General features: G+C 36.3%; 1 protein-coding gene across 2 annotated transcripts in view; it reads left to right on the plus strand.

Annotated features, from left to right (window-relative positions):
- Positions 1 to 16035, plus strand: part of LOC100375485 (triacylglycerol hydrolase DDHD2-like) — a 29645-nt gene that overhangs the window by 4010 nt on the left and 9600 nt on the right. Inside the window, exons 3-12 of one of the 2 annotated variants that reach the window (XM_085504345.1) lie at positions 1107 to 1323; positions 4403 to 4596; positions 4894 to 5107; positions 5224 to 5313; positions 5976 to 6117; positions 7214 to 7231; positions 10946 to 11154; positions 11978 to 12228; positions 13816 to 13911; positions 14721 to 14880. In XM_085504345.1, the coding sequence (XP_085360471.1) occupies positions 1107 to 1323; positions 4403 to 4596; positions 4894 to 5107; positions 5224 to 5313; positions 5976 to 6117; positions 7214 to 7231; positions 10946 to 11154; positions 11978 to 12228; positions 13816 to 13911; positions 14721 to 14880 (1591 nt within the window). The remainder of the gene's footprint in view (positions 1 to 1106; positions 1324 to 4402; positions 4597 to 4893; positions 5108 to 5223; positions 5314 to 5975; positions 6118 to 7213; positions 7232 to 10945; positions 11155 to 11977; positions 12229 to 13815; positions 13912 to 14720; positions 14881 to 16035) is intronic. The other variant, XM_085504346.1, reaches the window with a different exon arrangement.

Below are 16035 nucleotides of genomic sequence, written 5' to 3' on the forward strand. Positions count from 1 at the left end.
TCAAACGAAGAGCATCAGGCGAATCCAACACTGAATCTTGTGATAAAAAACTTTGCTTAGAACAGTCAAATATGGAGGAGACTGCAGGCGAGGAAGTGGTGAGCTTAAATGAACACTTGTATCCATGTGTAGGAAATGTTAATGTTTTGTTTATGCTTTAAACATGTGTATTGTGATATCTTTCAATGATTGGTTTGCAAATTTAAACTGATTTGCCATACTGGTATTCATGTAGCTGTGATAGGAACATGCTACATTGATAGTATGTTGTTGAAGACTCATCTACACCCCATTGTTTGCTTCGGTTTGTTGTATGTCTTGTAATCTTTCTTGCTGTGAAACTAGCACTGTTTTCATTCACTGGACCCCACATGTCATTGTAGTAGAGTTGGATTTCATTTCACCAACAACATTATTCTTCTCTGATTTGATCTCAATTGTATCTGACAATTGTACTCCAAGGTCTGTTTCATTCCCTGCCCTTATTTCATGTATACTAATTAGCATAACAAAACATGTTAGTTTAGCTTTCCTACTATTAAATATTATTGCCATGTAGTGCGTCCAAAATGGCACTGCATATATACTGCTTGCAGTTAAATAGTATACAAGTTATATCAAATTATTTATATAAAATTTACATTCAAAATGCTAGTTATAATTAAGCAGCTGTCATATAAAACTTGCGCAATTGAAATATAAAATATAATTACAAAATATACTTTATCTGGGTTTCTATTTGGCTTCTGTTGTATTGCAGTGTGAATAAAGCCATTTATTTTATTGTTTACTTGAGGTCATTCTCTGTGATGGTTATCTACACTGAGGTGAGGTCACCTTGAGGTCAGTATATTGCATGACCTACATAGATGTGTGTGTAATATATTGATCAATTCATTCATTCATGAATGTATGTTGACCTACCCCCAACATGAAATGGTATCACCCATTTTACATGATGATCTTTTAAGTAAGGTACTTTCACTTCATTGTTAAAAACGCCCGATTAAATAATCTTTGAAGTCAACCTTGTTCAAACAACTCTGTTTTTGAAAAGTGGATCAAGTTTTAATCAAGAACGACTTTTTGTTCTTGATGTCTTGCAGTTTGATCCAAGTAAACCGCCACCAACATCGACCGATTTTCAACAGATGAGGAGTCCGGCGATGGCTGAATCACAGGGTGCCGTAGCTAGTGGAAGTCCGCAGGTTTATACCCCAGTGCAGGGACATTGGTTTTATTCTAAACTAATTGAACAGCGCTCAGTATGGCTGCCTTTTACAATGGCAGATGCTTTAAAACTAGAAGACGCTCTCGCAACAGGTATGTATTCATCCTTAGGGTTCACACTATTAATTTCACGGGAGCTATATTTTCAGTGAACATTTTATGAGGAGGGGTGAAATTTTGTCAAGAAAAATCTCATCAATCATAAATATATCATTTTAACTGTATTTGAATACAAATTAATATAAATTGGAGTAAAAACGAGTAAAGTAAAGATAAATTACATTTTTTTACTCATTAAATATTGTTATAAATCATAAAAATTTCACATGAATTTGAATAAGCAGATGACTTATAGACGGTGATGTTTATTTACAAATCTCAATATTACGCAATTATAAAATTTCAGGTATTTATTGTAAGACATATTTTTTTAGCTAGCTATTTATAAATTTAAATTTTCGCTACTTCAAGCAAGGCATAGCAAACATGAAGTGAAACTGAAATATTTTTTTCAAGTGAATACTGAGCTTTACATTAAACTATATTCATTGTACATTTGTATGCCTGGAGATTTTGAAAACACAAGCAATTTCATTTTGTCTTATGTGTTTATGCCAAATCTGGACTTAAGATTAAACAAGAAAGCTATCTACTCCCATTATCCAAAGTAAAAATAATAATCTTTAACCCTAAGTAAATGTTTGCGAATACCTTTGCTCTATCTTTTCCATATCTTTAAAAATCTTTGCTCAATATTTTCTATATCTTTAAAAATCTTTGCTCTATCTTTTCCATATCTTTAAAAATCTTTGCTCTATCTTTTCCATATCTTTAAAAATCTTTGCTCAATATTTTCTATATCTTTAAAAATCTTTGCTCTATCTTTTCCATATCTTTAAAAATCTTTGCTCTATCTTTTCCATATCTTTAAAAATCTTTGCTCTATCTTTTCCATATCTTTAAAAATCTTTGCTCTATCTTTTCCATATCTTTAAAAATCTTTGCTCTATCTTTTCCATATCTTTAAAAATCTTTGCTCTATCTTTTCCATATCTTTAAAAATCTTTGCTCAATATTTTTCATATCTTTTCCATATCTTTAAAAACCTTTGCTCAATATTTTCCATATCCTTTCCATATCTTTAAAAATCTTTGCTCAATATTTTCCATATCTTTTCAAAAATTTATGGGAAATAATGTACATTTTAAGTAATTAAAGATCCAAAATGAGGTTTGCAAGGTTGAAAACAAAATGACTGTATTTTATTGTTGGACATCATATCCCATGGTATGTGTAGTTAAAAAAATTCAATAACATTTTACAGATCAATTAGAGTATACAGGTGCTAGACTATACCATTTTGAAATAGGGGAATAATGTTTAATTTGAAAAAGTTGCATTCAAGTGTCATTCAAGTGATGATAATTATTTCTGAAATCATGTTCATCTCAAACCGCAACATCTTTAATCAATGTAAACAAATAATTGTGTCCATATTTTAAAGTTTGAATGCACAATATTTCTACACAGTAAATGATTTATCCCGTGGGCAAAATCCATTTTCCTCAGCACTTGAAGCCCCACAGACTTCCACAGCGCTATTGTGACTTCAGTCAAGTACTACTGTACCAGTACGTCTTCTGGGTCATACCATTGAAAACAGGGGTGGCAAGCAGGAATTCTTTCTTATGTTTTTCTCATTGGATGGCATTAAACTGTCCCAAAGCCTAGAGTAAATGTCAGGAGTGCAAAAAACTCATCTGTCTTGTATCTGGGGAAAACTAATGGATAAGCACGATTGGTTTAAGTCATTAGAGATCTGTCCTAGATATTTATAGCTGGGAAACTGATGTTTTATTAGTTTGGGCATTACAGTGTAACAAGATCTAGACAATGATCTTGGGATAACTTCTGCTTTCTACACAGACTGCACAGAATCGTTTTATAGTGTTGTTTAATGCTGTAAAAGTGACTCATTGATTCCATGTCACAAATACATCATGCAATTGCTTTTGATACGATATAATCGTAAATTCTCTAATTTAGTGATACTTTTTTGAATATTTCAATTTTCATGGCACCTAATTAGAGTCTAATTTAAATTCGTAATTTTTCGTAGTTACTGATGCCTATTGTAGAATACAATGTTTATTCTAGGGTGAATAGATAAAACTTTGTTTTCGACAATAAGCTGTTATCACCATAAAAACTGTTAAATATTTCTTCGATGCTCAGTTTCTCTTTCAAAAACTACTAATTTCTTGATTAAAAAATTATGCCATTTTCTCACCAAAATTAATGCCACTATCTAATGTTATGAAAATGATTTGCTACATTTTGTGACAATTTCATCTCCCCTGGCACCACTAATTTTTGTCTAGGTATATACTATGGCTATGTTGTTTTCATATTGCAACATTTTTGTTGTAAATTCAATGTACGAATCATATTTGTGGACGCATTAATCATATGGGGAAGTTGATGGTAGTTATTGGAACATTGATAAGGATTTTCCAAGTTAAGTTGCAAGTTACCCGTATGAATCTTGTTTGTTCCCACTGTGAGTCACTCATTTGTGTAAGATTCAGACTCACGCAAAATAATTCCCATTTTCATTCTCATTCCACTATACCATCCCCTCAGAACTAATAACTTTATTTGTATTTATATATTTCTATTATGACAAGGCTGATGATAGAAACACTTAATGAATGGTGACCACCATTCTGTGATACTTTGTATTTCATAAAGGCATGAAAATGTTTTATTTAAATATTTTTAAATGTATCTAAAATTCGAATGATGGTTGAAAACCTCTAGACCAATTACCACACATAAATTGGACAATGACTGAACAAAACCTGCAGACGCATTGTGATGGGTGTTACTAAATGTTTTAAGTAGCCAATAGAAGCATCTTCTTTGGATTCAAATGAAACATGTTGATTTGTTGGGGTAATTGTCTTATTAATATTTTATAAATGTCCATAAAACAAATTCATGCCTTCATAAAATGCACAGTACTGTAATTGTAATTCATCTTTGTGAGTAATTTATTTTCAACAGTGATCACTTTCTTAAGATGGTTTGTCATAGTTCAAATTATTGAATCACGTAGATTAAAAATGCCAAAAATCAAGACTTTTGTTTATCTCGAACTCTATATTTGTAGTTCAGCAGGATCCTGATGACTGTATCATACAGACTGATGGTGGCCGATACGATGTTGACTTGCGTGCCCGTTTACGTAGCCCTGTCTACTGGGAAGAAGAATCCACTGAAGTCAGACGATGTACATGGTTTTATAAAGGTGATGGCGACAACAGATTCATACCATATGAAGAAGCTTTTGCAGAAAAATTAGAGGTGAGACTTTGGGAGTACCGGTAATTCCTTTAAAACTTTTCCTCATGATGTACATTGTTGTACTTTAATTTTAATCATTCTTTTCATCTGTCATTTTTTATCCTCTTCAAGCACAATTTTCTTATTAAATTATGAGATTTTGGGACAATGTACTTAAATGTATAGAAATCACAGTATATATGTGTGGTTAAAGATATGATTTTGAAAAAAAATTAAGATTTAATAATAAATTTTTCACAAACAGAAAAAAAAAGAACCCCAAAAATATGTTTTTGTTTTTTTTCATTTATTTATTAGCAAGAGTTTCAGTTTGCTGTTACAAACAATGTCTGGCATCGACGACTGGAATTCCCAGATGGTGAGACTGTTGTGATGCATAACCCCAATGTTATTGTCCATTTCCGGCCATCCACCCAGGCCGATGAGTGGGGTGCAGCAACACAGGATTCCAGTATGAGACCTCGGGTGGTGAAACGTGGCATGGATGATGATGTTGGACAAGTAGAGGAAGGTAGGATTTACACTTTGTTGCTAAGCAACACTAAATTTATTACTGAAGCACTTGTATACTCTCCTACTCTAATATTAAAATACTACAATTAACTTAAAATTGTACATATTTTACAGGTGAACCTAACTTGATAGACCATGTGATGTTTGTTGTACATGGTATCGGACCTGTGTGTGATCTGAGATTCAGAAGTATAGTAGAATGTGGTAGGTGAATTATTTAATAATTGAAGTAGTTGTCCCGTAGGACATTTCATCTTGCGTACATTATGTGGAAATGGCATGTGCTTCTAAATGTATGTGTGTAAAAAAGGTAGACTTTTTGTTTTGCCAGTTTTCAAGTGGTCACAAACTGCTTTTCCAAGGAGAAGGAAACTTGTTTATTACACTTGTTTGTTATGATTCATTACATGATAATTTGGAGCCCTGAATCATACAACCATCTGTTGATGTATTATATCAAAACTATGGCCATAGTTCATCTGTTTTTGATTTTTTTTTTTTCAACTTTTATTGTGGGTAGAGATAGTCATCAAGTTTTACCTTGCCCTAAAGTAAAATACAATCAACTTGTGGCATATTGTGTGCATTGGCTAATAATCCTGACTGATTGACTGTCAGAAGGTATATTCATTCTACCAATATGCCTCAGAATTGTTTTAATGGAAATCTGTTTTTTTTTTTTTTGCGCTATTTGTGTTTCTGCAATGTTATAAGGTCTGCCATTTTTTTTTTCTTCTGCTTGACTTGTTTTTGCAGGATACATATACTAGTAGTATAAATTTGTTTATAAATGATGTAGTATTTGTCTTGTCTGTTTCTATTGCTTGATAAGTATTGTTTCTATGTTAAATTTTTCTTTGTTTCAGTTGATGATTTCCGTAGTGTATCACTGTCTCTACTACAGTCTCATTTTGGTCATCATCAGGATGAAGGCAAGGTGGGACGAGTGGAATTCTTACCTGTCAGTTGGCATAGTGTTCTACATGGAGATGCTACTGGAGTAGACAGGTATGTATTCCTGTTTGTTTGTAAATTTCGGGAAAATATTTTGTTAAGGGCGGCCTTGCATCATTCATTTTAGGAGTTGCACACTTCCAGAAAAACATCATCATTGTTTGTCGGGGCAATATGTGGTTCTAGTGACTGTGCAAAACAGAATATCATAACATCAATTTTCATTAAAATTTTAAATCAAAGTACGCCTTCTGTATCAAAAATAAATATAACTATAATGTGTTGAGGTCACTAATGTGTACTGCTGTATAAAATCAGAGACCTCTCGTCATTTATATTCCTACAAATTAAAAAAAGCCTCATGCACTATCAGTTTTGAAGAAAGAATGTTACAGGCCTTATTAACTGAAGATATAACTGAAGATTTTTTTGCTGATTTACATTATAAATGGATTTTTCTAGTGGAAAGTATTGATTATAAATAATTGTTTAGTACATAGCCTTGTATATGGTCATTGATTTATCAAACTGATCATGGTGCTGCCATGTGATACAAACATGTGATTGAACCGTGCTGACGCTTCCGCAAGGAGCCTCTGTGAGGGTGCCACACTCAAGAAGTCTGGTTGGTTTGTAAACACAGCTAGAAATGAGAATTTAAAAGCGTCACTCAAACAATACTCTCCATTATGATTCATATTAATAAATATTATTATACATCTGTCACTGTAACGCCATAAGTTACAGCGTGCCGTAATTTTGCGGTATTTTACGGGTCATTTTCATCCTACCATATTTGGAAATGCGTATCCCAAATATGGAATGATTATGCATCCTCTAATAATAAAAACATGGCTGCCAGCAGGGTTTTGACCTAACTCCACACAAAGAAGTTCGCTGTTTCTGTTCTAAACTTTTTGGCATTCCCATGATGTATCATTGGGAGGAATTGATGTATAATAAAAAGGTTATTACGAAAATACCTCAAAGTATGCACTCAGACAGTACGTCATTGCATCGACCTCCGCTGCGTACCGGTCGATACTCCCACCGTACTGTCCTGGTCATACTTTTTGGTATCCTCGTAATAACCTCATAGTAGTATAAAATCCTCATACAATAATCCTTTTTTTATTTTATTATATTTAAGTATATACTTGAGGAAAAGGTAAAATTCTGATAGATCATAAAAACTAACTATAATTATAATTTAAGTACTATTATAACTACTTTATACTAAACAGTAACAATGTTCTTCATATGATACCTTTTATTTTATCCTCTGTTACTTGGGATATCTTATAATAGCATCTTGAATTCTCATTCTAATCTAACTTTTAATTTGTTAATACAAAATCCTGGTAAGAGATTTCCTTAAATATCCAGCGCCCTCACAGCCAGAGAATATCGTCCTTGACAGAACCTACTGTGTGTTGCTAGTTCTCTGCATATCATTGCGAATCGAGAACTTGTAATCATTCTCTTGTTTAATGCTCTGTTTAAGCCCTATTTTCATGAAATTCTAGTTAGGTGCCTATGTTTTTCGGGGAAATTTTGCTCTCTGCACTCGTTTCCTGCATTTTATGTTTTAATATTTAACCACCGATTCGAGGTGGTATTGGACAATACTTAATTTTGGCTGGAATTGATATGTGCTGAAAAAAACACATTTTGGCTGATATGTAGGAAGTTTATTGCTGGGACTCGGAGGATTGACCAGCTTTGTTATTAGTCAAAGAAAAGTGTTCAGCTTGGAATGTGTCTGGATCCCTCATTTAATATGTTGGAATGTACCAAGAAAATTGTTTTTCTGGAGTAAATTGTAGTGTATAAATGGTGAAAAAGTACATGGAGATTTTACGAAAATGTGTGGGTGTTAACAGAATGATGTTGTTTGGTCACTATACGCAATAAATAATGGACTATTTTTTTCATTGATTTTTGACGAGTTGGATGTGTGGTAAAGGAAAAAATGTATTTTTACTGGTTCATCTCTTCACCTGGCAACCACAACCATTAAAAACTATTGTCGAAAACTCCCCAGAAACTGTACTTAACTGTGCAACATACATGTACATGTATATATAATTGGTTGGCACATAATTGAGTTTGTGCTGTTTTCTTGACTTTAACCATTTTCATGCGGTGTTCGACGTTCCACAGAATCTCGCACAGAGCCCATGGAAATAAATTGTACCCCATGACCACCCACAACCACCCTCCCACTCACCCTGAGAATAGGGTAACCATTTTCATGCGGTGTTCGACGTTCCACAGAATCTCGCACAGAGCCTATGGAAATAAATTGTACCCCATGACCACCCACAACCACCCTCCCACTCACCCTGAGAATAGGGTAACCATTTTCATGCGGTGTTCGACGTTCCACAGAATCTCGCACAGAGCCTATGGAAATAAATTGTACCCCATGACCACCCACAACCACCCTCCCACTCACCATGAGAATAGGGTAACCATTTTCATGCGGTGTTCGACGTTCCACAGAATCTCGCACAGAGCCCATGGAAATAAATTGTACCCCATGACCACCCACAACCACCGTCCCACTCACCCTGAGAATAGGGTAACCATTTTCATGCTGTGTTCGACGTTCCACAGAATCTCGCACAGAGCCCATGGAAATAAATTGTACCCCATGACCACCCACAACCACCCTCCCACTCACCCTGAGAATAGGGTAACCATTTTCATGCGGTGTTCGACGTTCCACAGAATCTCGCACAGAGCCCATGGAAATAAATTGTACCCCATGACCACCCACAACCACCCTCCCACTCACCCTGAGAATAGGGTAACCATTTTCATGCTGTGTTCGACGTTCCATAGAATCTCGCACAGAGCCTATGGAAATAAATTGTACCCCATGACCACCCACAACCACCCTCCCACTCACCCTGAGAATAGGGTAACCATTTTCATGCGGTGTTCGACGTTCCACAGAATCTCGCACAGAGCCCATGGAAATAAATTGTACCCCATGACCACCCACAACCACCGTCCCACTCACCCTGAGAATAGGGTAACCATTTTCATGCGGTGTTCGACGTTCCACAGAATCTCGCACAGAGCCCATGGAAATAAATTGTACCCCATGACCACCCACAACCACCCTCCCACTCACCCTGAGAATAGGGTAACCATTTTCATGCGGTGTTAGACGTTCCACACAATCTCGCACAGAGCCCATGGAAATAAATTGTACCCCATGACCACCCACAACCACCCTCCCACTCACCCTGAGAATAGGGTAACCATTTTCATGCGGTGTTCGACGTTCCACAGAATCTCGCACAGAGCCCATGGAAATAAATTGTACCCCATGACCACCCACAACCACCCTCCCACTCACCCTGAGAATAGGGTAACCATTTTCATGCGGTGTTCGACGTTCCACAGAATCTCGCACAGAGCCCATGGAAATAAATTGTACACCATGACCACCCACAACCACCGTCCCACTCACCCTGAGAATAGGGTAACCATTTTCATGCGGTGTTCGACGTTCCACAGAATCTCGCACAGAGCCCATGGAAATAAATTGTACACCATGACCACCCACAACCACCCTCCCACTCACCCTGAGAATAGGGTAACCATTTTCATGCGGTGTTCGACGTTCCACAGAATCTCGCACAGAGCCCATGGAAATAAATTGTACACCATGACCACCCACAACCACCCTCCCACTCACCCTGAGAATAGGGTAACCATTTTCATGCGGTGTTCGACGTTCCACAGAATCTCGCACAGAGCCCATGGAAATAAATTGTACCCCATGACCACCCACAACCACCCTCCCACTCACCCTGAGAATAGGGTAACCATTTTCATGCGGTGTTCGACGTTCCACAGAATCTCGCACAGAGCCCATGGAAATAAATTGTACACCATGACCACCCACAACCACCGTCCCACTCACCCTGAGAATAGGGTAACCATTTTCATGCGGTGTTCGACGTTCCACAGAATCTCGCACAGAGCCCATGGAAATAAATTGTACACCATGACCACCCACAACCACCCTCCCACTCACCCTGAGAATAGGGTAACCATTTTCATGCGGTGTTCGACGTTCCACAGAATCTCGCACAGAGCCCATGGAAATAAATTGTACCCCATGACCACCCACAACCACCCTCCCACTCACCCTGAGAATAGGGTAACCATTTTCATGCGGTGTTCGACGTTCCACAGAATCTCGCACAGAGCCCATGGAAATAAATTGTACCCCATGACCACCCACAACCACCCTCCCACTCACCCTGAGAATAGGGAGAGCACTGCTCTTGTTCCTGTTGCCCAGACCTTCATTCATGATATGAAGTTACATAATTTGAAAACATATGAATCTCTGTTTTTGTCAAATAATCTTTAATGCCGGTACTGCAATAACATCACATACATGCATTTAGTTTGCCTTCTTAGATCTAATACTCATGAAGATTGTAGCAGTTTAGCTCAACAATTTGATTTTCTCTTTGAGTAGTGGTTCAAAGTGACAACTAGCAATGAAATTTGATAGTCCAAAATAAATATGTTGTAGTCTTTTATTGAAGGACTAGTAATTTTGAACCCTCAAAGGTAATGCCTACTTCCTATATAGAGTGGCCACTATCTGTGATTGGAGTGTAACCACTGATGTACCCAAGATATTATAGTTAGTGGCCTCTATATGTGCTGCCTGAGGGCGCTCTTTGACTTTGCTGCCTGAGGGCGCTCTTTGACTTTGCTGCCTGAGAGTACTGTTCTTGTAGCTAGAGGGGGCTATTTCTGCTTGCCTGCATTATGCCAATTGTTCAAGGTGATATAACAAGTCATTTTAAATATCACCCTTACATTCTTTTTTCTTTACCACCAATAGGCGATTGAGGAATATCACACTACCAAGCATTGGACGTCTTCGACATTTCACCAATGATACGTTGTTAGACATTCTCTTCTACAGTAGCCCTTTGTACTGCCAGACAGTCTCTGACAGAGTAGGTGGTGAAATCAACAGGTTGTATCAATTATTCAGAGAAAGAAACCCTGCATTTTGTGGAAAGATGTCTATTATTGGACATAGTTTAGGTTTGTACATGTTATGTTCATGTAGTAATTTCCAATGTAGCACTGAAAACAATAATTTACCGTACATGCACCCCGTTTTGTTGGGTAAAGGAAGAGTAGAAAATTTAACGGGCGGTGCACCTTGGTCATCGCCGCGTTGACAGTCGCAGGTCAACCATCTTTTATGCAAATTTATGCATAGATTCCATGATGCCGGCTGACCGGGGTCGTGCATGGTAGACTTGCATAGCAATTGACACTTATTGTCAAGACCATGAATGAACACAAACGACTCGGGGAAATTAAAAGGGTTACATTGCCACAAAAATCCAATGACAAATTAAACAAATTTGGCTGAGCCGAAAGCATGGATACTAGTTGGCAGAAGAACACTATTTTATTTGTCTGAGCCTTGGAATGAAATCACAAAGCAATCCAGAAATGTCATGGTCACCAACATCGAACATGTCCCAGGTTCGTGACATAAATTCTGAAATCAGTCTCTGTGTGCATTGGATACTGATTCGCTATAGTCCATGATGGAAAATAGTATCTTGCATTGAATGCAAACGTTCACACAAAATGCTTGTTGTTGAAATTTTACGTTGTTACTCATTAAGTAGTTACTACATTTTCTAGTGTTTCTAATCATCAATCGTAATTAATGGATGGTTACCTGACCTGCCATGACCATGTGTTGTGTCTATCTGCTGTATCATGATTAAAATTAACTGCATCTAAAAACAAAAGAACATCTATAATAGAATCGAAAAATGTACATGTGTACATATGCATGTCAGATTTTAATTTTCATTTTTACACCAGTTGTTGTATTTTTCTCCAGGTTCTCTCATTTGCTTTGATCTGTTATCACATCAACATGACCCAAATGCACCTGTGCACCTCCCAGAGGAGTCTCCACCTCAGGTACAAACGACAAGGAGTATGCCAGACCTAGAGGCTGACTCTGTAGATGCTTTAGATGTCTCTGTGAAACCAGAACCACTGCCCAGTCTGGAGGATTCACTCAAACAGTTAGGACTAAGTGATTTTATAGATGCTTTTAAAAAAGAACAGATCGACATGGAAACATTGGTAAGTAATGGTTTGCCTATGATAATGGACGTACCCTTCAACAAATCCTGAAAATGTGTAGCAAGTGCAGTTAGCATCCAAAACAATTTTGAGTCTATTTATGTTATAATTTGTATGATATTGAGTTTTGATTGCTACTGCAAAACGAGTACAGTGTAAAAATATGGCAAGTATAATGTAGCCATTGCAAGTATAAAATTGCCATGCATCTAACTGTTTTATAAATTGATACAGAGTACCGTAATATAGTTGATTTGTATCATTTTTACACCTAAAATTAGCATACAATGTACTCACTTCGCAAACTTGTATGGGAATCAAAAAACAAAATTTTTAAGCTGTGTGATTTTTTAGCTCCGCTGTCGACTTTGTCGAGCGGAGCTTATCATATGAGTGATTGTCCGTCGTCGTCGTCGTCCGTCGTCCGTCGTCCGTGTCAATGTTTTACTTTTTCGACTTCTTCTTGAAAACTACAAGCCTGAATGCTTTGATACTTGGTGTATATGTACCTTGGGTAGACCTCTCTCAGATTTGTTCATTTCATGATGATATCTTCAATTCTCTAATTTTGGTGAATATTTTTGTCATTTTTAGTAAAAAGTGATATTTTCGACTTCTTGTTGAAAACCGCAAGTGCAATTGCTTTGATATTACATATATAGGTACTACATGTGGACCTCTCTCAGATTTGTTCATTTTGTAATGATATCTTTAATTCTCTAATTTTGGTGAATATTTTTGTCATTTTTGGTAAAAAGTGATATTTTCGACTTCTTGTTGAAAACCGCAAGTCCAATTGCTTTGATATTTACATATATAGGTACTACATGTCGACCTCTCTCAGATTTGTTCATTTTGTAATGATATCTTCAATTCTCTAATTTTGGTGAATATTTTTGTAATTTTTGGTAAAAAGTGATATTTTCGACCTCTTGTTGAAAACCGCAAGTCCAATTGCTTTGATATTACATATATAGGTACTACATGTGGACCTCTCTCAGATTTGTTCATTTTGTAATGATATCTTTAATTCTCTAATTTTGGTGAATATTTTTGTCATTTGTGGTAAAAAGTGATATTTTCGACTTCTTGTTGAAAACCGCAAGTCCAATTGCTTTGATATTACATATATAGGTACTACATGTGGACCTCTCTCAGATTTGTTCATTTTGTAATGATATCTTTAATTCTCTAATTTCGGTGAATATTTGTGTAATTTTTGGTAAAAAGTGATATTTTCGACTTCTTGTTGAAAACCGCAAGTCCAATTGCTTTGATATATTATACATATAGGTACTACATGTGGACCTCTCTCAGATTTGTTCATTTTCTAATGATATCTTCTGTTCTTTAATTGCCATGTGCATTGCTAACAGCGGAGCTATCTCAGCCGACAGGCTGCTTGTTTTTTTTACTGGTGCCAAAAAGGGCAGTCACTGGTAACATTAGACAGGTAGTCTTTCATATACAGGTCACTTCATATAAATTGGATTTGGACTGTCCAATGTTGGTTCATCTTTTAAATGTGGTCACTAATACAGATTCTACTATGTACTGTGATATATTGTGATTTCTTTTAATGCCTAGACAATGTGTAGTGAGTCTGACATCAAGGAGATGGGACTTCCAATGGGTCCAAGGAAAAAACTAATGAGCTTTGTGAAAGCACAGGCTGCAAAACAGGTAATGTGGATTTACAATTAGAAAACATATCATATAGATTTAATCAAACCATGAGTGTATATTCAGCTTACATTTACCAGGGCTGAAGTACAAGATGCTCCACACATAATGACTGGGGAATCTTGAGCTTTGCCTCTAAAATAATCACTATATGTGAACACCAACATTTAAAGTTACCTGCTATATGTAGATTATGATTGATGTGTACGGTATATCTGCTAAAGTTGTTTGCGGTTTACTAGTAGGAAATCAAATAAAAGCTAACAAATTAATTAATTTAGGTAGACTCCTACTCATAAATTAAAAAACACAGTTATTCATTTTGTAATAAATTGTACTCTAAGGCAATATTAGCCTAAAAAAAATTGGGTCACCTTTTTTTTCGAGAAATTGATGGTTGTACTTTAGTGGAAAGTCACCATTTTGACACTATTATAACACTTTTACTTGGTGACATAGTCTGGAAAAATCATATATTGTTAATGATGGAGTACTTTTTGTTCTGAATTATTTAAAAAATCTGGGTTTAAAAAGTGTCAAAAAATGCAATTTTTCTTTAACATTGTGTTCTATGGAATTGTTCTAAAAATAGAAATTTTCAAGAAATATTAGGACACGTTTCTCAAAAAGCATAACTGTAACACACAAAATAATTTTATTTCATTGTACCATGGGACATTAGCTTTATGATTGTACATAATAAACTAATGAACTTTGTCATGCGATTTATGACCAATTTTGGCAAAAATTATGACTCGGCTTCTACCTTAAGTCACACAATCTCAGAACTGAATCTCTTCATTTTAAAGGAGGAAAGAAAACAAGAGCTTGTGAAGCAAGAAGCGGAAAAAGCTGCCAGGTTAGCGGCTCGGAGGGTAGAACAGGAAATGTCTAGACAACAGAGACTTGACAGCAGTATGCAGGATTCATCGATGTCTGTACATGTTGACTACACACCAGGATTAAAAGGTAATACCAGGTCTCTGTTATAGGCCATTGCACTTTACATTTTGTACGTGTGACCGGTCGTTCTCTCCAAGGATAAAATAAAGGCGTTGTTCACTATTTTTGTTAATAAAAAACTTATAGGCAATGTTTTCACTGCATACGGGTTCTCAAAAATGTAAAGATAGGATGTTGTAGTGTGACAGCCTATTTTCGGGGGTAGTGCTAGCTGCGTCAAAGACTTTTCCACATTATTAAGATGCGCACCACTGGGCCTTGCGCAAGCTGCTGTTGAATGCCAGTCAACGAGCCAGTGAAAACAGTTAAAGTCAAAGAAACAGCACAAACTAAATTATGAGACAATCCTGAGCAACCAAGTTTATTTATGTTGTACATGTAGGGGTGATCTTGTTACACTGTTCAGGGGAGTCTCAACAACTTTCCTATTAAAAGTACAGTTTTCTGAGAGTTTTTGGCCTTTGTTTTCATTGTGATGGTTGCCAGGTGGTGAAAATGCCCGGATGTCCTTTCCTGAAAATAATGCAACCATTCATATACCTTTAATTATTGTCTACTATCATCAGCATCTGTCCCACATCTGCACCAGCATCACCTCTTTGCTATAACAACTTCCTCTAGAAAACAGCCAGACCGATTACTTTGATACATGATTTATAGGTATATTGGGTGGTCTTCTGATAAATTTGTTCATATTGTGATGGTATCTTCGGTTTTACATTTTGTAGCAAATATTTTTGTCATTTTCGGTATAAACTGATATTACCGGTAACTTCTTCTTGAAAAGTACAGCCGAATTAATTGACGTTTTTTTATTTGTTTGCAACAATGCATTTTATATTGTTGATTTGATAAGAATAGCAATCACTGTAGTTGTCATATGGCGAGAACATTTTGATAGGAAATAACTTCTAGCTACATGTGTAATCTCTTATTATGCACAACATGATCCACTTTGTTGACAAGAAGACATCAGTGCTATTCCAACAATAAGGTTGCTTCTTTAGAAATAATGCCACTTGATAACTGTTACATAATACGTTACGTAATACAGAGTCATCTCCCCAAGAAGCATTATCCCAGGCAGTCATAGAAGCACACATGGGTTTATAGACTGTAACTAACACCCAAGTACCTTGCCTCAAGTAAACGCCAGGGCAA

This window comes from Saccoglossus kowalevskii, chromosome 10 (assembly GCF_978046115.1).
Source record: "Saccoglossus kowalevskii chromosome 10, keSacKowa6.1, whole genome shotgun sequence".
Classification (NCBI taxonomy): Eukaryota; Metazoa; Hemichordata; class Enteropneusta; family Harrimaniidae; genus Saccoglossus; species Saccoglossus kowalevskii.